At 41.0% G+C, this 23,549-nt stretch overlaps 1 protein-coding gene across 6 annotated transcripts in view; it reads right to left on the bottom strand.

Annotated features, from left to right (window-relative positions):
• The window catches only part of LOC125692577 (melanopsin-like), a 27,958-nt gene extending 4,409 nt beyond the window's left edge, over nt 1-23,549 (bottom strand). Inside the window, exons 1-13 of one of the 6 annotated variants that reach the window (XR_007376746.1) lie at nt 23,332-23,549; nt 21,634-21,701; nt 18,008-18,802; nt 12,248-15,746; nt 11,911-12,053; nt 10,229-10,362; nt 8,729-8,932; nt 8,143-8,314; nt 6,975-7,130; nt 6,040-6,147; nt 3,927-4,101; nt 1,467-1,616; nt 897-983 (exon numbers count right to left, since the gene is read on the bottom strand). Coding sequence is in view for 5 of the 6 variants with exons in the window: in XM_048943259.1 (XP_048799216.1) it covers nt 1,467-1,616; nt 3,927-4,101; nt 6,040-6,147; nt 6,975-7,130; nt 8,143-8,314; nt 8,729-8,932; nt 10,229-10,362; nt 11,911-12,053; nt 12,248-12,250 (1,245 nt within the window). In the remaining variant the exon portion in view is untranslated. Of the gene's footprint in view, nt 1-896; nt 984-1,466; nt 1,617-3,926; nt 4,102-6,039; nt 6,148-6,974; nt 7,131-8,142; nt 8,315-8,728; nt 8,933-10,228; nt 10,363-11,910; nt 12,054-12,247; nt 15,747-18,007; nt 18,803-21,398; nt 21,466-21,633; nt 21,702-23,331 lie in introns of those variants that run through there. The other 5 variants (XM_048943259.1, XM_048943261.1, XM_048943260.1 and 2 more) reach the window with 5 other exon arrangements.

Below are 23,549 nucleotides of genomic sequence, written 5' to 3'. Positions count from 1 at the left end.
GTAATTAGCAGCCATGGTGTAGATGGTCCGTGAGACTTGCGTTTGGTCTCTTCAGTAATTATTATCCCCAGAGAATAAAAGATGTGCTGAGGCTGCAGTATTTCATCCTATCCCTTGACTTGCAAGGAGTAAGACCTGAAAGCTTTACCTCAGCCTGTCTCACCCGTGGGAAATTTTTTACCAGAACAGAGAGAGGAAGAGGAAGTGAAGAGGGTCGGCAGAATGAGGTTGCTCCTGCTGCCTGCGTAGCACAAGTTTTCACAAAGATGTCAGTTGTGCAGAGTAGAAGCACATACCTTTCATAGGATCAGGACTTTGCTTAATGTAACAGTTCCCATCACTCCTCCCTGAGAATGAAAAATGCCGTGCTTTTGCAACGGCACCATCCCTGCTGCACTTCCTACGTTGCTGTTCTCAATCGATGCTACTCACAATGACCGCAGGGAAGGACTGAGGTTTCCCAGGACTTGATCTCAAGGAGACACAGGAAGGAAGACAGGACAGATGCATGCAGGAACCGTGCCGTCAGATGGTTGGAAATTTCTGGAATAGGTTCTGCTTAAACTATGCTGTCTCTGCCGCACCGATCTCTACGCCTGAGCTGCCCCGTGAAAAAGCAGGTGGCACCGTGACCGGTTGTTGGCAGTGTACTGCATGCCCTAATTCTTTCCTGTTGAAAATACAGCTCTGACATACGCTTGATGTTGTACCTCCCTACAAATATTCATCTTGAAACTGGTTGCACAGCAGTGCCAGAAGCTGTCAGGTGACCTACTGCGCCCATCCTTAGCAGTTACGCCGAGAATGGGGAGGGAGCTCCTCGCAGCATAGCCCCAGACCTGAGAGGTTTGGGTAAGTGGTATAATGCATCCACAGAAGATGCTCTGAGTACTCACCATCTCCTCTTTCAGTGAGGGAAGGGTGGCATCTGCCAGACTCTCCCACCCTTAGGGAGAAATGGGAGTTTCTTTCTCGTCTTCCCCCTCAACAAAAATAAAACATTTCAATGTATGCTATAGAAAAACGAAAAAAGGTGGTTTCTATCATGTCAAACTCTGTTTTGGAGGCCTTATATTTTCATGAAAAACGCTTTCACGATGTGATCGTGAGGGTCAGGATAGGAGAAGCCAGAGCTGGGGCAGATGAACATGCAGGGAGACAAAAATTCAGGTTCTTACACAACCCTACTGAATCCTCTTTAATGCGGCTTCAGAGCTGCAAGCTGCCCTTGGCTTTCCAAAAGCAGGCAACGTATTGGTGAAAAAAAATAAAACATTACTAGCATTCTCTTTAGTTAAAATAAATATAATAGCAAGGATGGAGAGGGCATCGGAATCTCTGTAAATATAGCTGCAGATGAAACAAATGGTCATGGAGAATAAATTATTATTTCTCAGATGACATGCTGCAGCAAGCTTAGCTACTACAATGGAAATTTCCTACCAAAGAATACTTTTTTTCCTTACCTTTCCTTCGTTTTCTTCACTGCAGCTATAGGTCTCTGGAAGCAGGTCTCTCTTCTCCTGTCTTAGGCTTGCTGAGAAGGAATGACTTCGGCGAGGCTGCAGTTTCGCATGAGCTGGCTCTACCGGGTCAAGCTCTACGTCGCTCCAATTCTAATAAAAAATAGTGACAGATTTCAGAAATTTACACCTTTTCTCAAACTTTAAGTTCTCAAACTTAAGAAGAAGCCTTACGCTGTACGCTTAGAGACAACAACAGTCACTCTAACACAGGTCTCATACTCCAAACTCTCGTGAGGAGAGATTTGATTTTTTATTTTCTCGCTTACCCTGGACTTCTTTCCTGAAGTAAACAAACAAACAAACAAACATACAAACTTTGAAAACAGATTAAATCATCTTTCATCATTTCAACAGTAACTTATTCGTCCTTCTTTTATCTCATTGCTTGTACTGTGATTATAATTGCTTAGCTGGTATCTACGGAGGGGTTCACATTATCTAAACAATTACAGTCAATGTGCTTAACATGCTTTATGGCATTCCGCGTGACCCTCAGCTGGTCCAGAACCACGGATGCACGCACGTCTAAACTGCCACTTGTGTATGTCCCAGCTGGATGCCCAAACACCAAGGATTTCTCCAGTTCCACAGGCCTGGTTCTTCTCCAAAATATCATTCGTGTTTGTTAGGGGCCCTGAGCGGGCCCTGCATAAATTTTCCAAAAACCACAACTGCAGTGGAGCAGAACAACGATTTTGCAGTAAGGCTGTTCCATTCATAGGGTTGGGCCATCCGTCATACCTAACTTACTGGTGCCTTCTGGATGGTGTCACTATAAACGAGATCCGTCTACTATCTTCCACACCACCTTTTAGATAGGGATAGACAGGCCGGTCTCCACACAAGTAAGAAGCTAGCACGTAATTCCACTGCGTTATCTTGCTCATACATACAGATATCATTGCCTCAAATATATTGTCTCTCTGCAAAGACATATGCGCAGCACACAGCAAAGCAGCGGTGGGAACAGCTGCAGATTTTATGGTACTGATAGTGTCATTCCTGCCTGTCAGTACATTACTGGAGCATTCCAAAATTTCACTCCTTTCCGTTGTCATGCGTTGGTTGTTGAGCTTAGCTTGAATTTCAGCAGCTGCTCTTTCAGCTGTAAACCATATAGCTGCACTGAGTTGTCACCGTAGGCACGATTACCTTTGGCACTGCCAGCTCGGCACAGAACAGCCCTGCTTATAACGAACGGCAACTGTTTTGTCTTAGATCTTTAAGCAAAAGCTGAAGACTCTTATCTGCACCATCCCATCTCTTTAAACATTAGCCCCAACCAAACACACACAAACCAAGCAGTGATCAAAAGCAAAAAAGAAAATCAGATCAGGACATGTGTGATCAGTGGTCTGAAAGTGTAAACCCACAGATGCTCAGAACATTGTCACGTTAAGAGAAGTATGCCATCCGTGCTGGTTTCCTGGTGGTCCTAGGTTCATTTCCAAATCAAGAATGCCGGTCTTCCGCAAATCATCCAACACTGTTACGATTTCTTTAAAATGTGGTACCCTGGTCTGACTCTCAGTGACAGCCTGACAGCCCCTTGGAAGCAGCAGCAGTTTGCAGGGTGCAGCAGATAAATAGCTTCTTCCTCCTCACTCAGAAAGCTACCGCTTGGCTCAGAAGAAGAGCCTGCAGCTTGCTGCTCAGCCCATCGTGGGAATTTATACCTTTGTAGAAGGTTACGAGCCTCTCACGAGACTGCTTCCCATTTAATTCTGTTTGGTCAGAAAAGCGATAAACGCCTCACGCTGAGATCCTTTTCTCCTGAACTGTAACTTGCATGCCATGTTACCTATCTGTTTTTCTGTCCCGTGACTTTTTCCTGCCAAATGCCCACGCACTGTAGGTAGCTATACTCAGCCAGTCCACCAGCTTTACCAAGACTTAAGGTACAGTGTTTGCAGAACACTGCAGCTGGTTCCAGGTGCAGAAGGCTTTCAGTCCTCCTGGTGAAGAAAAACCTAAACCTAAAAGTTTACTACAGAAAGTGGACTTCCTGCAAAACAATAGGACACTGTTGGATAGGTGAGAAATCTTTGCTGGGAGATGATTTTCCTGCTCTCCTCCTCCCAGAGCCACCTGATTACAAGGCAACTAGTTGGTGACTTGGAGGTGCCTGACAATGGCTCTTTTTAATTAGCCCTGAGCTCAAACGTCCATGCTACAAGTAAGCATCTGAATTGCCCAGATAGGCCAGCTTCTACGTATGTTCCGATCAAAACTCGTCACGCTTGAATTCCCACCAAAGTCCGGGAAAAATTGCCTCACATATCCAAAACAATTTAGCTAGAACAATCCTCTTTTCCATACTTTAATTTTAATGGCAGTTTATTCTGGGAGTTGGAGAGATACTATACTCGCTTTGCTTGGTGGAAACAAGAAAAAACTTACAGCTTCTCCAGTGGAAACTGATGAAACACAAGCATTCTTGGTCCTTCCTGAAACAGACTGGTGGCTGGAGAGAGAGGTCCTGAATGATGATTCATTTATGGACCCCCTCAGGAGATCATTCTTTGATACTCGTATTAGGAACCTCAGGCAGGGAACAGCATTGTGGATGGTTTTCCTGAAGGAAAATGGGTGAAGAGAAAGACGAACTATGTAACAATACACCGATGAATGGATTTGAAAATCATGCAATGACGGCACTTAATCACACATGGCAATAACGCGGTACAGTTAGTGGAAAGGACTCAACTGAAAGTCAAAAAGGAAAACAGCAGTTGGTTTCAGGGCCTTCTATCAAAGCGCTCATGGAAGAGCTGCGCACATGGGTAGTAAGAACTGAAACTAGCTTGGAAAACACCATCGCTTCCAACTTATTTGAAAGATTAACTCAGAAAAATTTCAAGCTGCCTTGGACAAAAGTCTGTGTGCTAAAGCAGATGAGAAGTGAAAAAGTAGAAGAGTAGAAGAGCGTAGGGGTACTGGTGGCCAGGTGTGATCTTATGGCCAAAAAGACCAATGCTAACCTAGGATACATTAAAACGAGCCTGGCCAGCAGCAGGTCAAGGGAGATTATCCATCGAGGAGGCCCAGAGACAGAACAAGGGGCAAAGAGGAAATCCTTTGAAATTCTTTACTGTGAGGGTATCAGACTTCGTTCTCTGCCTGTGCCACGGTAGCTCCCATAAACTCCTGTCAGAAGTCAACACCCCATTCTGCTTTACTCATGCCTAGTGAAGAAGGATGACCAAAGCTCCAAATAGCAAAAACCTGCTTTATTCAGTAAACAATGTCTAGAGTAAAGGTTATACAGCTACATCCCTCCCAACCTTGCATGAAGCAGAGAAGCCACAGTTTTCCCTACACAGTGCCAGCTGACTGAATTTCTCACTGCTTCCAAGGACATGCAGGGTGATGCTAGCCAGAGTGCTGCGTTTGGTGCAACACCTCTACAGTGCCACCTAATCCATCATATCAGACCAGGAGATGAAGCTAATATAGAATATACCTGAACGAGTTAAGAAGATAGGCGTAGGGAAAATAACAGATGCGTAGGACATATTTCAATGGGAAATGTATAATGTATCGGCTCTACACTGAGGCATAAGACAAGATGTTGTAAAATCTTGGTTCTGGAAAACATTTTACCAGCTGAGCTGTTGGCAAAGTCTTTTCTGTTTTAAAGCTGCTCCCTTGATTCATCACAAGGGAGGCAACATCGCTCCTTTTTCTGACTGAATGACACCCAAGTCTATAAAACATCTCCACAGTATCTGCGTAAACACTTCTGTTATTGATATGCCTTGAAATATAAGATAGGAAGTAGGAGAAGAAAAAGGGGGGATTTTGAGAGAGTCTCTGAAAACCTGTGCTGGCACGAGCCTTTTTCTTAACTCAGCCATACATGGATAAAAGTCAACGCTGGCAGGAAAAAGACTAACTGAAGCACTTCACCGAACAGTATCTGTTCTGAAAACGCATACTTGTAAAACTAAAGTGAGGAATCACTGAATGCAATATCTTTTTGGTCAGAACAATAATACCAGGCTCAGAATATGACAGCCATCCATGCATTTCTTCTCACTACGTTTCTGCAGGACACTGAATACTAGTCATTCTCTTATTCTAAGCTCAAATATTAAACTACTTTCTAAAACTAAGATAGACTCTGTTGTCTCGGAGGACGCAAATGTCTCAGTTACGATAGTAGGTATTTTCAAACAAACGCACCTGAACTTATTTCCGCCAGCCTCGTAAAAAGATTTACAAACAAACCTTCATTTGTCGGACATTCAAAACAACAGACTATCTGTTCTACAGCTCCGCGATCAGTTTCAGGCAGCGTACAGACGACCCGCCCTGCCACCTAGTGGCATTCCTACCTTTATCGCCACGGATTCCTTCCTTCCGAGATTAATCGCTGCCTTTCGCAGAACATACGCTTTGAAGGAAGTGCAGGAAAACCTAGCGACATGCTGAATAGCGGTTCTTGTCCATTCATTTTTAAAAACACTTTGTCTCCTGTGGAGTTGTACACATACCTATATGCTTACTGTACCTGTATCTCGGGTGAATTATTGCGTATATGATGGGGTTGTAGATTGCAGAGGCTTTAGCAATAACGGCTGGCACAGATTTGGAATACGGCGTCAGAGTGTTTCCTCGGCTATAAAAAAGGAAAACTCATTACACTAGAGCTATGTCATTAGCATTAAACCACTGCAACCTGTTCTGTTTAACTGCTTTTGTTTTGAGGTCTCATGATAAGAAACGCTGCTAAGAAGTTAAATTTGTTCGAACACGCTCTTTGCTCAGATGAAAGGCTTGGTTTTGACAGTGCGTACTTGGTTTCATTTATTTGGAAAGAATGACAGACATGCAAATAGAATCAATTATCGATTTGAGGCTGACCAAGAACACTGCTGGCTCCTGTTCAGATCAGTGTCGACCAGCACCCCCCGGGACTGTTTCTTCTACACGGTCTGCCAGCCACTCTGCCCCAAGCCTGTAGTGGTGCCTGGCATTGTTGTGGCCAAAGTACAGGACCCGCCTCTAGGTCCTGTTGAGCTTCATCCCCCTGGCCTCAGCCCAGCAATCCAGCTTGCCCAGAACCCTCTGTAGGTCCTCCCTATCCCCAGGCAGATCGATGCTTCCCCCCAGCTTAGTGTCATCTCCAAACTTACTGGGAGTGCACTCAGTGCCTTCATCCAGATCATCGACAAAGATATTGAACAGGACAGGGCCCCAGTACCAACCCCTGGGGAACTAATTTATGGCTCTGAGAGACACGGTGCAGTGATGGGACTCAGTGGGACATGTTGATGGATGGACTTGAAGATCTTGGAAGGTCTTTTCCAACCTATATGATTCTACAATTCCGTGAAGGGCACAGAGTCACCACTAATTACCAATCATTTAAAACTCTTCCAAAAGACAACACTAATCATGTTTATATTTTGGTATAAGTACTCTTTGGATTATGTTTTCACTTACCCTGCCCAGGCAATCAAAGTGACGCAAGCATATGGAGACCAGGATAAGACATACACAATGATGACCACAAATGCAATTTTTGCCAGTTTCCATTCATTCTTCATGGACTGAGAGAGGAAGGATTTGCGGCTGCAGGACCCAAGCTTTTGGACATCTCTATTAAGGGAAAAAAAATACAGATATACAAAGTAAGAGAACGAAGGAGCAAAGTGCAATGTCTTTAGAACATTCTCAGTGGTGTACAATAACAAAACAGACTTCATTTTTCCTGCTCTCGCTCTTCCTTTGTCCTCTGATAGCTACAAATTTAGAAGGTAATTCATGCTGTACAATATTCCCAGACATTTTGCTCAGGCTCGGTCTGACAGTGGGATCGAAGCAGAAGGACCATTGGGACTACAGAACAGGACTGCCAAATCTTTACCCTGATGTACAGAGGGTAAAGAACTGCGTATCCCCTGACCTTCATTGTTCTCAGAGATGGAGCAAGCAAAAGCACAGCTTTGAGCAAAAATCCAATGAACACATTAAGGGAAACAACTGGACAAAATGAAATGTCTTTGTAGATCTAGTACCCTGCTGAATTTTCGCTTCATCTCTACAAATATGGACTAAAACTGTCGGAGGGGAAAAGAAAACAAAAACCCCAAAACAACAAACATGCTTGAACCGTGAGGTTTTTGGGATACTCGCTTGAACAATGAGGTTTGTGGGATACTTGCTTTAAATAAAGCTGTCAAAAAATACAAGGACTGTTATGTTCACAGAGCAGCTCACAGGCAGATGATGGTCCCATTATTACACAGTATTTATTGCCTCTCAGAGCTGAGAATCTTTCTGTAATACACAAGCATCCCATTCCTCATATTGCAAATCTGAAAGAAATAATCGGAACTATCAAATTATTTGAAGTATTATTATTTAAAACACTTTGGGCTCAGATTACAACAATATGAGACTACTTTGTCTCCTACTCCAAAATGCAAGCAATCCTTACCAGTTTTCACGTTGGCAGAAGTATTTCTCTAGTTACAGCAGTTAATGACCACATGCTTTATTTCTGCTTTCGATGGAGATTAATTTTAGATTTATCTGCAGATAAAGATTTTGAGAAATTGCTCTAAATCAACGAAAAACTAGTTTCACAAATTTCGTTTACACTGCTTACCTGCCAGTACTTCTTATGGCCAAGAACATAAATAAATAGCAATGGAATATTATTATCAGTGGAATAAAAAATACACAGCAGCATAAAATCATGGTGTAACTTCTGTTTGCAGGGGAGTAGGTTACATAGTCCCATGTACAGGATATCATCAAGCCCTCAGGCACGTAGGAACCTATGAAATACATGGAATATGTTATTTGCACAGATGACCAAAACTTGCACAGTTACCAATCTAACAACAGAGTGATTAAAACAAATGCCATGCTGCATGGATAGCCTTTGAGAGACGTGTCAGCTGCGTTATACGCAAGTGCACACATGGAGAGGAGGTCCTGATTGCTTACTATCATACGCACCTAACACCCAATCTGCAACTTAGTCACCTTGAACACAACCCAGGGCAAAACAAACGACCCAGGGTACTGCGCTGTCGTAGGCACAGATAATACTATATGACCGTAAACCATCAGGCAGTAGCCATGCATCCATTCAGAAATTTCCCTAATCGTCATTTTTTCATACCCTGAACAAGGCAAAAGTAGACTGCACTGAGAATGCTGGAAGAAAGAGCGAGCAGACAACATACTCCACCCAAGGAGTGGGGCCACGCTCCACCCCAGCGAGTACAGCCACACAGCGGCAATGATCTGCATGGTGCGCTTCTTGGAGGACCACTGGATGGAGCGCAGGGGCTTGGTGATCACCAAGTAGCGGTCAACAGAAATAGCTAGCAGAGTCATCATCGAGGTTATTCCAAAGAGCGCCCCACAGAAAGCGTACAAGTCACAACCTGAAGCAGAAAATAGCAATGTCAGGGTTTTGTTTGTTGTTGTTGTTTTTTCTTAAACATGTGTTTGCTTTCTCTCACAGCCTGATCTTATAAATTCCCATGCACAGCTTTTGTCTTTGCGTCTCCTCTTTAAAAGAAACAAAAAGTCAGAAATCCAGCCCAGGGCTATTCTCCCATTAGAATAATGGGATTATTCTTAGCCTTGCAATTGCATAATTAAATGTTCATCCGTAACAGCGCACATGCAAATAAAAAACAAAGAAACATATGTATAAACAAGTCCTACTCTCCACCGTGGACTGTCGCTGGAAACATGTCAATGGAAAACTGCCTCAAAGAAAATCCAATCTAATTACGGTTACATTTTCCTGGACTGTTGCCCAATATATTGATCTTAACAGGGGGCAGCAGATATCTATATACTAATGACAAATGGATACCTCAAAAAATGTTGCAGCCTAGGATACTACTGGCCTTCCATTCTGCAAGTGGATGCTGGAAGCTTTTAGTCTACCAGAACTCAGCAGTTCTGGTTCTTAGCCCAGTGTTCTTCTCCGCAGGGCTGCTTTCAGTGAATTCTTCTCCCAGTCTGAACACATACTGGAATGGACCCAACCGAAGGGCGATACTTTGTTCTTGGTCTCGTTGAACCTCATTAGGTTCCCAGATGCAGTCCTCAAGCCTGTCTGTTGTATCAATTGCACCGCTCAGTTTAGTGCTGTAGCAAACCTGTCTAGGGTGCACTGGATCTCTATGTCTATGTCATTAAAAAAGGTGTTGAAGACCAGCATTCCCAAGATGAACCCCTGGAAGACGCCAATCATGACTGGCCTCCACCTGGACGTGAAGCTCTTGGCCGCAACCTGCAACTGTCCAGACAGTTCTTTGTCCACTGTACAGTCCTTCCAAATCACTACATTTCCATAATTAAATGTGTGATCCTAGGAACACATTAATTGATACCAATGTACTTTTCTAAATATTAACTCCTTCTTAAACTAATAAAAATACTTATAATTAAAAGAAAATTTTCCTATCCATCTTTAGCCATGACATTCACCCTCAGAAGCTAAATGGCCATCATTACATGTTGTTGTTGACTTTTTTTGTAAGCTGACATGGAGAAATAGATTGTTAAACAAAACATGTCATCACATGGATAGATCATGTCAAAAACCTAGGCTGTAATTCCAGAGTTCTGAGATGCTGTCTCCATTCCATGAGCCAATATTACTAGCGCTAAAATACATTAAAGACAGTAGAGCTAGTGAAAGATAAAGTGGTCTCAGAAAGTACCTATATCTCCGAGGATCCACTCTCTGTGCAAGCTGTTGATAAAGCATATGGGGGCCTGAGAAGCTGACATCAAGAAGTCGCTCACAGCCAAGTTCATTATAAAGAAGTTCTGGGGTGTCCTCAACTTCTTGTTGCTTAAGAACAGATGAGAAATGCATCGCTTGAAATAGGCCAAATGAACAAATAGCTATCTTAATTGTTTCACTTACTAGCATAAACGGTCTCCAGGTGGCAATGAGCAGTTATTCTCATTCAGTGAATTGCCAACCATCAATCAATTACCACAGCAAAAAAATGCATTGTTTCAAAATGATGACTAACAAAGGCAGGGAAGGATAAAAGAAGTCCTTTCTCTTCAACAGAGGAAGAATTTCATCTATCCTTAAACACATGATTTTGCTCAAGAGAAGAGCAATCTGCCTCTTTCCTTGATTCCCTGTATAAGCACCAACAAGTGTGTGCCACCCAGGGCAAGATTAGTCTCTGACGTTGAAAAACGTGCTTCAGGTAACCTGTAGTTTTGATCCCCTAGGAGTCCTTCAGCTGGCATTTGAGACTGCCCTAATCTCTAGCTAAGGGGAATACAAACACTGTTAACATAATAAAGAACCCCTCTCTTCTGCTTTGCGTTATCTGTTTGAAGTGCTTCTTTCCGCTGATTAAAAAGTACAATAAATTAAATCATGAATTTGTCTTTCCTCTACCTCAAAGCTGGCACTTCTGATGGATATGCTGAGAAGGTGTAATGCTGAACTGCTAGCCCTCAAAGTGAAACGCTGTTTTGGTTGCACAGCTAAATTAAGAACTTTGACACCTAGAATTTGAATTCAGGAAGACAGCATACAGAAAGAGCTGACTAGTCATTTTCTTCTAGATAAAGGCAACAAACAGACTTTTATAAATTACTTAGTTCTCAAAAACTGCATGGAGCAATTTTAAATGGCTTGAAATAAATTTCCAGAGTGCTTCATTCAGTCTATCAATTGAAGCCTCTCTGATGTGCTCTCTGTGTGATATTGTATAGCAATATTTGCAACTAATGTGAATGCCTTTCTTCGTATTAACAAATAGCAATGCTCGAATTTCCAGCATCGTAACATGGAGTAGAATGCGGCTTTTCTTTTTTTTTTGGATGAGATTTTTGCGTACTCTAGATGCAGTAGCTTCAACCATCTATGACACTGTCAGAATCCCAGAAAGCATACAAGCTGACAGAAATCCTATGATCTGCCTGAAGCAGGGAACATGCTGATGGCATGAGCTGATGGCATTAGGGTAGCACATTGCTTCCATGGTTCTTCCAAGATAAACTGGGCTGATGGGAACCTCATCTTTAGTTATTGTCAGCAAAATCTACAAAGGGAGTGAAGGAGTTTGCAACAGAGGGGCTGATGTTTCTATTATCAAAATTATTAAACATTTCCTTACATTTTGCTTAGAATTATTACTAAGTCAAGGCTCTATGTGTTTTTTTTTCCCCAACTTTTTGTAGAATCCCCAAAACACAAGGAATTTACACAGGAGTACATTGGTGACGTGCATGGATGTATACGAGGTGTATGCATCCGATATCAACAGCCTTTTCTTGAAGTTCTAACTCAAAAAGAAATCCATGCATAATATCTTCACAGAGATGCATACAAACTAGAAGGCAAGCTGAGAAAGGAAAGAAATCTGGGTACCTGTAGAAAGCATAGAGAACTAGGAGGTTTCCTATGATGCCGATGGAGCCGATCACAAGAACACACGTCCCTATCGTGTAAAGAACATGGTCTGGGATCTCTGACTTGGTCACAGAGTGTGGCTGGGTGCCCGCCTTCACATCCTGGATGGAAAACAAAGGGAAGGAGAACTGAGAACATTCAGTACACGCATTCCTGGAAACACTTGCTTAGCATGTTGAACACACACGCACACACTTCTGTGTGTGTTAATCAAATTAAAATCAAGTTTCCCTCAGGTATCCTTCATTACATTTTTAACCCTGAGAGGAAACACACGAAGGAACAACTGACTTACCATAATGTAAACACCGGGAAACCGTCATGGGAAAGGCAGGAGATCAGAGGAACGACACAGCAGCAATAGCAATACCTCTGCAAGTACAAATAAATTAGGTAGTCTCGACAACTATTTTGCTGTCCTTTAACACCAATGCCTGAAGGAAGAAAAAAGAGCAAACAACCAAACACCGCTAACAGCCTATGTATTTTTTGAAACCAATTCAACCAACCACTGGCTAAATGAAGTAACAGAGCAGCCTACGGCAAATCCACTCCGCTCTCATCAGCATCATTGATGAGCAGATGCTGAATCATTAGCCTGATGGCAACTCTTATTTAGCAAGGCAGGTAAATAACCTTCAAGATGACAAATGCTGCCCATCTAAATATATTGAAGGGGCCGCTTGGAAATGACGATAGCAGCTTTTTCTCTGCAGTTGCTGGCTCCTAAAATTTCTCACACCGTTTTTTCTTCTTTCTGCTACTTCCTCACTTACCTATGAGGTGCACATATAACAGTTTCTTCCTTGCACAAAAGCACTCTTCTAGCCATAGGCGTTACCACGATAACTGTGTGATGCTACTGATGTGCTCCTGGGGGCACCCTGCTTTCAGCAATAAGGAGTGAAGCGCATAGCACATGTTAAACATCCATAAAATAGTAGCTCCGGAGTAGAAACAGTGGAAACAAAGCCCACGGGACTAAAACAGTATCTTAAAAAGTAGAAAAGCTACGGCTGCAAAGCTGAAAGCAGAATTCAAGATCTCTGTGTGGTCTGTTAGATTCTAACCATAAAAGGACAGCCTCCTACAAAGTGGCACTGCACCGAAGATAGCATTCATGTAGGAGAAGAAACTAATGAAAGGGATCATCTTCTGATTCTGACTGCAGAGGAAGGTCTTAGCCATTCCCAGCAGTCCAGCAGCTAGAAAAATCATTTCTCTATGTTGCTTTCGCTCTTAAAATGAGGTGCGAGACCTAGCACCGTTAGGAAAGGTGGTTCGGTGGAAAAACATAATCATGATGTTCAGTGACACCAAGAACAATTGGGTCCGGGCTTTCATAGCTGAGTAGCCTGGGTCATTTCAGGGCTGAAAAACGTCTGTGATAAACATCTACAGAAACATCTGTGACAAACTCCACTCTTCTTCCCTCAAACCTCATCTCCTTAACAATGGGTGCACTGAATCAGAACCCTGCCTTATTCGTGGCAGCGCGCACCGAAGAGGGTAAATCATGCGAGAAAGCGTGACTTCTTTTTTTTCTTCCTTTTCCTGTTATCTAATAACGATGCTCAGGATTTAACCCTATGCAGAAGGATATGATGCAGAAGGGTATGATACAGAACGATATGCTTCAGAGCAAGTAGAACTTGCCTGTCATACACATTAAGCTTTACTTCGGCGTACTGGGAACGCACTGATACGGAAACTCACTTGAGAAACACCCAAAGGGAGCCCTCCTTTTCTTTTTGCCGAGAGAACCAACTTGGATGCTTTGACCCCCTTTATTTCATTATCATGATGAGCTCTGTCAGAAAGCAGCATAATTTGTAAACTCTGCTAATAGTTTGTAAACTCTTGATGACAAGACAAAACATAAACTACTGAAGCTTACAGACTGGAATCTGGAAGGCAGTAAATACAGGGGGTTACTCAAAATCTGAGATCTCAGTAAGCCTTAAGGGGAGGCATTGTTTAGGTAAACACAAGCTTTGGAGAAGTTACCCTGCCTACAGAAAAGTCTCTACGACGCCACATCTGCTTTTTATTTTTATTTTTTAAGTTTGTTAACCTCAGTGATAGCAACACTGAGATCTGAATGAGAAGAGGGCTACTAATTCAATCTGTCAGTGCTGCCCTAATGTAGCAGCACAAAGCATACATCCAGCTGTATGGGGAGATGAAAAGGGAAAACCATTTATAACACTGGAATACAAATCTAACAAGATAGATGTACTGATATATATGCACATATACTTTTTCTCAACAGCAATTTCATCACACTAGTGAAAATCCCCTAAATAATAGAGGCAAAAATGATTCAAATGATCCCAAAGCTAATCACATATTTCACTGATTTGGCATAATCCCACAAAATAAAAGGTTAAAAATAACAATTCAAACACATGTAAGTCTGAGAATTTAAACTGTACTTTGCTCAACAAACATTCCTTTTCTAATATAAATCCCTTCTCAATACAGAATAAATAAACAGGAGAAAAACAAAAGCATCATCAAGGATTTAGGATATCTAAATAGAAGCTTTTTCTCTTTTCCCATGACATCATCTCTGACATACACGTTAATTTTGATTAACAAGCTATATAATTCCCACGTAAATATTTACTATAAGATGATTAGGACTACAAATACATTTCAAAAACAAAAAAAATTGAGGCCCTGGTGATGTGCTGTAATGAGAAACTGATTTTATTATTACTACTCTGTATGTTTTGTTTTCTGACAATTTTAATTTCTCATGAAAAATAAGAATAAAATTAAACTACAACAGAATTTTTCAAATTTCTTCCACTCCAACACCAAGAAAAAGAATGTAACTGCTACAATTTTTTCCAGATGACTCAGTAACCAGAACAGCAACTAAGCACAATAGGTCATATTCAGTGCAATCATCATTGTAGTCTTATCAGGTTTAGTTTATATTAGCCTCTTTTAGCAGGAAAATGGTATAAGCTCTGCTTTAATTCAGTCTGTGTATTTTCATGTCACGAGCAGTGAACTTAGACCTCCTGAGCATGCAGTTGAGAAGCCTGCAAAATTACAGAGCTTAAAGACACGGTGCAGGAAGTTCTCCTCAGCTTTGGCTTTTCACACTGCTGAGAATATACAAGGCTGCTCTTGACTCAGCACAACTAGTCAGATAAATTGTATTTAATGGAGACTCTGTACTGCCATGGTCACGTGAAGTAGGGTGAATAGCCTGTTTTGTATAAGCCAATCTGGCTCATTCTCTGTAATGGCACGGTTGAAAAGATAATGAAGGAACACTTGATATTTTGCTCAGCCAATATATTGAATCCTTAATGGGTGATACAAGTTTTCAAGAGTTCACGTAAAACGCTCTCACCTATTCATTTATCTCCTAGGTTGGCTTTTCTTTCTCCTTTTGATAACTTGAGAAGAAACACAAGGGCTGCGATAAAGACACAACCATTTCATGAGTGTAGATCTTAGAGACAATGTCCATAGTGATCTGATCGTCCCACTCTGAAGCAGAAATGTAAACAAGCAATCTGAAAAATGCCAGTAATTGCACCAGGGACAGCTTCTGGCACTCTTGCCTGCTCTGCGTCGACTTTCTTTGGCTTGTTCTAAGTTAATTTTACAATCGCTTGCATTTTGATCGTTCGAGATGTTGGACCTGACAACTCGCATCAGTCACAATGAGGTCGTACCCTTATGTGAGATGAGACTATGACATCAAAAAGCTGTCACCTCCGTAGCTGCTTGGAGGCCTTTCTTGGAAGGGCAACTAACAGCTCTGCAAGCAACTGAAAGATAAAAAATTAACAGCTGTCCCTCAAGTAGCTGGCAAAAGAAGGAGGCATCAGAAAAATAAACTTGGTCTCTTTCGCCAAAAATAAAAATGGAAGACTTAACAGATGGAGAATGTTATTCCATGAGACATATTTAAATTTGATTTTTAGTGATTAAATAATGTCTAAGTAATTAGAGCCATCTGTTTCTGCTTGCCAGCTGGTGAGATTAACAAAGATTGCAATGCAGAAAGCAAAAAAAAAAAAAAAAAAAAAAGATTAAAATGGAAAGGGGAGGGATGGTCTCAATCAACAGGTAAGAAATAACTGATCAAATCCAGAAATGGTGATGTGATCTGCGTTACATGGATACAAGAGTATCTAAAGCCTTACTTGTGCTCTGATCTTGATCACTGAAGCAAGCTCATCTCGTGGAGGTGATTTACAGTGAAATGAGCTTAAGTACAGGCTCACTTACATAGAGGATTAATGTGAACTAGCAAGAAAGTGAATTAACAGCAGAGCGCCTTCCCTGTGCTAACACACTACACAGGCTCCTAAAGATGACTTTAATTTTACTAGATAAGAAGTCCTTACATCCATACAATCACAGCTTGAAAATTTAAAGGAAAACAACAAATACTGTTCAGGCATGACAGGACGGGAGCAATCAACACATTAGCCTGCATTTCCTGTACAGACAGCTCATTCAATCGAAGCAGCCACCAGGTAACAGTCGCCAAGTTGCTTGTAATTCACTGAGGGTCACGGGAAGATGTTGACTCATTAAGAAGTACCATCTGGTTTGAAACGACAACAAAATGTGGGGCTTAATGACTATCTTGTATGCATGAAATCTTGAATCAACAAATAGAAGACGGTTGCTAGCTGGTAACAATAGCTGAGCAATTAATGGTCAGATACTTCATGAATAATAAGCAATTATGGAAAATACTGTTAGTTATTTCAGGTATTAAAAAAAATAAAAGCAAAACAACTTGGCTTGTTTTGGTTGACTGTAGTATAAATGCAGAGTAAGTAGAAATTAACTTGACCTGCAGAGAGTCAAAACAGTGATCATCCACAAATGGAAAATTAGTTTTCCTACGGGTCTCCAGGTGACACTCTTCTTCCACAGTTCATTCCAATCAGTTCATACCAGGAGCACTCCAGCACACATTTACAGTGCAGATTGAAATGATAGCTTAGTAAGCTGAACTGTGATGCAGCTCATCCAAAGGCAACAGACGAGGAGAGGAACTGCCAGAGCTCCTCACAACAGGTTAACTATCAGAGGCAGTTGAGCATTGCAGGCCAGATACAGGCTAGATACTCATTCAGATAGATATCAATATTTTACACGGTGCTTGCCTTGCAGACGCATACAGTGCAAAACAGAGATGATGCCAAGGAGGGGGAGAAGGGAAAAAAAAGGGGACAGAAAACTGGGGGAGAAGAGAAAGAAGGAACAACTGCAGTCTGAGTATTTTTCTTGAAGATTGTAGTTGTATGTGGGTATGCAATTATCCATCAAGATTTGTTGGAATATCCAAGGAGAATTTTTTTTTCCCCTAAAAATCCAGTGTCAGCTCATTTGTGATATTAGGGGGAAAGAAAAAAAAAAAACTGGGTATTTTTGCTGCAGGATAATTTGTGTCTGACTAATGCCATTGTATAACGTATTTCTGGGCTGTTACTGAACTGGACAGACAGCTGAGAAAACACATTTCTTCTACTTGACTCCAAGGCTCATTTGGGAAAATTCTGTGCTGTGTCATCAGAATAATTCAGTGCAAAAGTGCCAGCCGGGGGCGAGATGAAAAGGACCAAAGGCACGTCTGTGTGCCTCAAATATTGGGTATTTACAGAGATGGAAATAATGCCAACTGTCTCCTTGGGATGAAATCCCATTAGTTTGTCTAGGTGGCCTCAAGGTCTCATATTTAGAAAGATGCTTTTTTTCCAGGTCCTAGCTATCTGTACTTAAACTTCTTGTACTTGCAACCCATCAAACAACATTCATGGGAGGCATTAGGAAAAAACAAAACAAACAAGAAAATCCAAAAGAAAGCAACTTAGTTTTTGCTGATTTTATAGTATTTGTAAGTTGTCAGTATCTTGAGAATAAACCTATTAGTTGCTCATCAAGGTAGGCATACTCATGTGTCTAGATATCCTTTGAGCCTTTGAGTCGAAAAACAAGTAAATAGAAGCCCACCCCAGGAAGCTGTTAATACCCAACTGAGCTGGGGCTCAGTCCACCTTCCCCTTCTCACCTCTTGCATGCTTGTACACTCCTTTGTCCTGGAGAGTCCCACCGCATTATTCCCTTGGTCATAAACCCCTTCTGAATGATCAGATGTGTGCTCAAATACAACCCAAACACCAGCACAAACTTCGCCTGCCTAGGGAGGTAGCAGACTGAACAAACACAATTTTGATGCAGCACCAGCATTGATTATCTGAACTATCACATCTCAGTGCATATTTGTTTCGTCCATGAGGGAACAGGTTACTGCTAAACACAGGAGAATGAAGCAAAAATTACTGAGTATGTTGTTCTAGCTAGAAAACATTTTAAAAAGCATATGCTGTTAAACTGTGATGATGACTTTTGCAGTCTTTGGGGAAAAATAATTTATGCACCATAGCAGTGGCATGTGTGATGCCCACACCTTGCTACTTTTATCGTGAGCGTGGTGAGGACTGTTACTGCGTTTCCATAAGTAACTACATTTTGAAATTTTGATCTTTGTCATAACAACTTGGCCTGACGTGTCAAAGAGTTTCAAGTAGCCAAAGTATGCATTCAAAACAATCTAGTTGTATTTTATTTGAGAAAATTATATATATTCCTTACTTTTGACAACCCAGAGAGGGAATCCTTCACCAGCCACCTCTGGTCTTACCCATTGTCTCTTACATCAGAAGTCTTTTCACTGCACTGCTTCGTTTCTCAAGGAGACCTGCACAGATGCGGCCCAGGGTTCTGCATGCAAGAACTGCTTTGCAAATCGTGTCCTGCAACTTACAGGAGATCCCATGGAAGCATTTGCTTATCCTTATGCCTTCTGCAATAAACAAAGAAAGAAAAAAAAACCCAAAAAACTAATAATAACTTTTAGAAGAGGTATTTCAAAATAATGATTCCCGCTAATTAAAAAGTTAATCGAGTTGATATCTATAGAGCTTATAATGCTAATTAAAAACTTACCAAAAAAAAAAAAAAAAGTCAATTGCTGCCAAATCATCTGCTATTTATATTTTCATTCTGCAGCTCACTAGGAATTGTTCATGGTGAACGATGAAGGAAATGTAATGAACGCATCTTTAATACAAGCTACAGTACAGTTCAGTTACACATCACTTTTACTTTTTCCTAGTTGAGTGTAAACATCTGCAGTTCTGCCAGAGAATTCACTGCCTATGTTTCCCTGATGACTTTGCATGATATTGCTAATAGAATGCCTGATACCAGAAACATTTTGAACCAGTTTGGGAAATCTGTTAGAAATTTTGGTCATGGGTAGAAAGGACAACTTCAAGCAAATCTCCACTTTTTGGATGCCATGTGCATTATTTTGTATTTTGTACATGTGAAAACTACTAAAATGAATCAGAGTAGAGCTCCAGCAGCTCCCCCGCTTTACTTATGACATCTGGCAGCAGATGCTCAGGGAAAGAACGCAGAAAGTACAGCACATGCAACATTGGTCTGCAGATCTTGATCTGCTAAATTCAAACACAGTTATCTTCTTATGAACTCTTCAGCACTCAGGTCCTTGCTTCAGATTGTTTGACAAATTGCAGCTGAAAAAATGCTCAATGAGATCTGTGAAGCACGAAAACAGGGAGGCAAAGCAATCATCATCCACAGAAAATATCAAAATATTGAAGTTATCCACTCTTGAAACAGGAAGTGAGACTTGACAGCCACCCTTCCAACCTAAAATATTTCAGGATGTCAGGAATGCAACATCACAAGGCAAATTAAAAAAAATTAAGGTACTAGAACGTAAGTGGAATTAAAGGTTATTTCAATTACTATCAAAAGACAAAAAAAAGTATTAACTTATTCTGTTTCTTTTCCTCCAGGTGTCGTAGAGTGGCAATGCTAGAAAAATAAACTTACTCATAAGAACAATTGTAACTGGCAAATGTATTTGAGATTAACAAGTTACTACAGTACTGAAGAATATTTCAAGGGAAGATTTGAGCAGCAATGACAAACTGATAAGAAACTGTGATATGGACATAATTAGAGAGCAATTACAGCAACCCAGGGACTCAGAGTCTTATAAATAATACTACATTTGATGGGAATATTAGAAGTGACTTCTCTATGTCTCAAAAAAAACTTAGTTATCTCCCAACATCACTAGCTTTGGAGGAAGCAACGACATCTCTCATAAAGGTAACTGACTTCATCGGGATCTGAAGAAGCATCACTACAACAGAATAGTAGATCCAATGTAGTCCCTTGTTTCAACTATGTTGAGAATTATTTTTTCCTCTAAACAGCTTTCACAGACTACTTTTCAAGACCCTACAATACGTAATGAAAGTTTTAGCACACCCATACTGGGACACAATCTTCTTGTCTGCATAATTATCCCTAGATATGGATTACATTTGAAATAACTCATGTATCCCGTTTGCAATTTTGGTTTGAAACACTATAAGAAGCTACAGAAGAGAAAATCTCAGTACAAGCCAGCTTCCTCTTATGAGCTGAGAGAAGAAAAAAAAAAAAAAAAAAAAAAAAAAAAAAAGCCATCAAGTTGGTTAGGTGTAAGTCTGTTTTCTGTATTGAATCAGAAAGCCACAGAAAGTCCGCACAGATTTCTTGTGGCGTCGTCCCCCTTATCTCAGATAAAAAACAGCTCCTTCTGAACCTATATTTTTAAAGAGTGCATAAGCAAGTTAGTGAACTGATGTGCAGCAGTCTCCCAAAACAAACAAATGACAGAAATTCTAGCAGAGTGTTGCTCATGCCTCAAGTTTGAGCCTATACTAAACCTTTTCAGTCCACTCAATTCCACAAAAACAGTTGATTTCTGTATTTAGTTTGCTTTTTCTTTGTGACCAGGTTACGTTCACAACAACCACTGAGCTAAGAATAACATTATAAAGCTATTTCACAGCATTTATCAGGGAACATGATAACAGTTCCATTGCAAATGGGTTATCTAAAAGTCTTGATACATTATCTAGAACACCATCATTCTGCCCTCTTATGCACTGCTGAGGAGAGACTGCAGGCACATCTGGCAACCCACTGGCATACAAGGCAAGCTGCCTTTCCTTGTCAGCTTTTTTAGAAGTGACTGACTGGTACTAACCTGCAGCAGTGTCACAAGATCTTTCCCAGTCAGTGCCACTAACCCAGGGGCTCTCTGTTACTGCTACCTTCACCTTTAACTCATTTGCTAATGCTCAGTCTTCTGTGTAATGAAGAAAGTTGTTCCAGCATAGTAAAAGTTCAACAAACTACATTATTTGAACTTCAGCAGAATTTTCACTTAAAAGAAAAAAAATGTTGTGGTAAAAATTACTAGATACATAAGAAACATAATTTACTGATCACAAACATCATTGTCTACAGAAGGTTCAATAGAAATACTTTGCCCTCTCCATAATTCAAAAATAAATAAATTTCCTTCTCACCTGATATTAAGTTCCTCTTCATACACTAACTTACCAAATACAAAAAGGAGCTCTACCCAGTAGTGTTCCTTCCCACTACTCTATCAACTCTAAACTAGCTTCAGCTTTTTAAGTTATGCACGTTAACAGCCAATCAGCATGGACTTCATTTCACCTGACCAGGGATTTCTTTGGCAACACAGCTGTGCCAATAGCATCATGCAAACATTCATGGGCATCAGGCATAAATACTCACCCAGCATTCAAGCCTTCCAGTCTTTCTTGACTGTTGAACTTAACAGCTCCTTAGAGTATTCTACCAATCTGTATGGTAAATGTCAAAATAACAACCATCAGTACAAAAGGCTTGCTATCAGGCTAAACCTAAAATTCACAAATCTATTTCTAGTGCTTTGATAGGGTACAATGTGTAAGTTGTCTATCAGTCAACTTTCATGAATCCTGCTTGAACTCCTGCTTGGCCAAGACATGCTGGGTTCAGGCAGACACCTGCCATCAGTCACCCTCTTTGGGGACCTGCACACTGAAAACACAAGACATCACGCAGGGAATAATTTGCAACCTCTGAAATTCCTAGATGCAATGTAGGCAAGTAATATCAAAATTTTTATCAAAAATTTTCAACTTTAAATCTCTTGATGTCCTTACTGAGGTGTATGTGCACATACTCATCTTTTTACAAGGCTGTCATTATGGCAAGAAAACTAACATAGAATGTGAAGTAGTTCAAAACACGCTGAGTATACAATGCCAGGAAAAAAAACTTGGATTTTCTAGGAAACTTTCTCTAAAGTTTAACAGCATACATAACCCATGCGGCCACCCTAATAAAAATGTGATTAAAAAAGCAAAATCAATTAGAAAGGAATAGCTCGGTTGGTGCCAGAACACAGTCAATGAGCCTAAATGATTTGATTTTGAGTTAGGAGTTATAGGCTCAAACTCCTGTACGCTTAACCATTATTTAGCTATCCAGATATCACTTCAAGCCAAGACGGCTCTACAAAAAGCTTGCTCTAATTTCCTTCCTTCTGATTTACTCTAGAAGAAAGACTTGTTGAATGAGATAGCATCCACAGCTTCCTTCCTCATGCTGAAGTTTCTCTGACACTTATAACTTGTGTGATAATTGATAGAAAAAGAAGGCAGTTTTCATGGTATATTTCTTTAAACCTCAGAGCTGGATTCACTAATTGAGTGCAATCAAGTTATCAAAGATTGAGTAGGAAATCTTTCATCCTAAATTCTGTGCATGTTATGTTATGAGATCACAGATACATAAGATAAGGGGCTTAAGACCAGTAGCACACTAATTCCTCCAATCTAGAAAGCATCGCAGTTTTCTGCATCGTAACCTACTTGCAATGCACAAGCAAATCCTCTTTTCTCCATGAATGTTTTCAAATATTCCAAGTCATACATACATATAAACAACCAACAAACCTCCATGCAGCATGACATCACTTTACATTAATTGACTCCAAAAGGATAACAACTCTGAAATCCGCTTTAAGATTTCACTCGATATTTCTCTTCCCATTAAAATTTTCCAAGCATTAATGATTGTGTCACAGTAAGGTTTAATCAACCAGATCATGATGATGAGACAAGTATCGGCATGAGCAATCACCTGCTACATCTGCTTCTGCACAGCCAGGATTTTCCCATCAAGCTAAACTCCAAATCCATCTTAAAAATCTAGACAGAACGGCACATAACTCCCATATTTTCCTTAGTGGAGATCTGAGTCAGCTGCCCAAAATAGTGATCAGAATTCAATGAATGAAAACAAACTCTCTGAGATTTTTTCTTTCTTCAAAGACAAATACATACAGCACACTTCAGAAAACAAAACAGGAGACAAAAGGCTCCCTTCCCGCTTCCCTGCACTTCCCCAGGCTCCCACTTCCCCAAGCCTGCCCCCTCTACTTACGTTTGAGGTTCAGCTGAGAGTGTCTCCCTTCTCCCTGCACAGTCGCTCCACGCAGGACCGGCACACGCACAGCTCATCCCATGGAGCGTCTGCAGCGCAGGCGTTTAAAGATCCTCCGGGTGAGCCAGCCCTCCTCTGCTCCCAGCCTGCCAGTCCCAGCAGCATATCGAACTGCAGCACTAGCCCCCAGCAAATGCCCATCCCATTATTCAGCCTGA

Source organism: Lagopus muta, chromosome 4, assembly GCF_023343835.1.
Source record: "Lagopus muta isolate bLagMut1 chromosome 4, bLagMut1 primary, whole genome shotgun sequence".
NCBI classification, from domain to species: domain Eukaryota; kingdom Metazoa; phylum Chordata; class Aves; order Galliformes; family Phasianidae; genus Lagopus; species Lagopus muta.
This window is presented reverse-complemented; position numbering and strand designations above follow the sequence as displayed.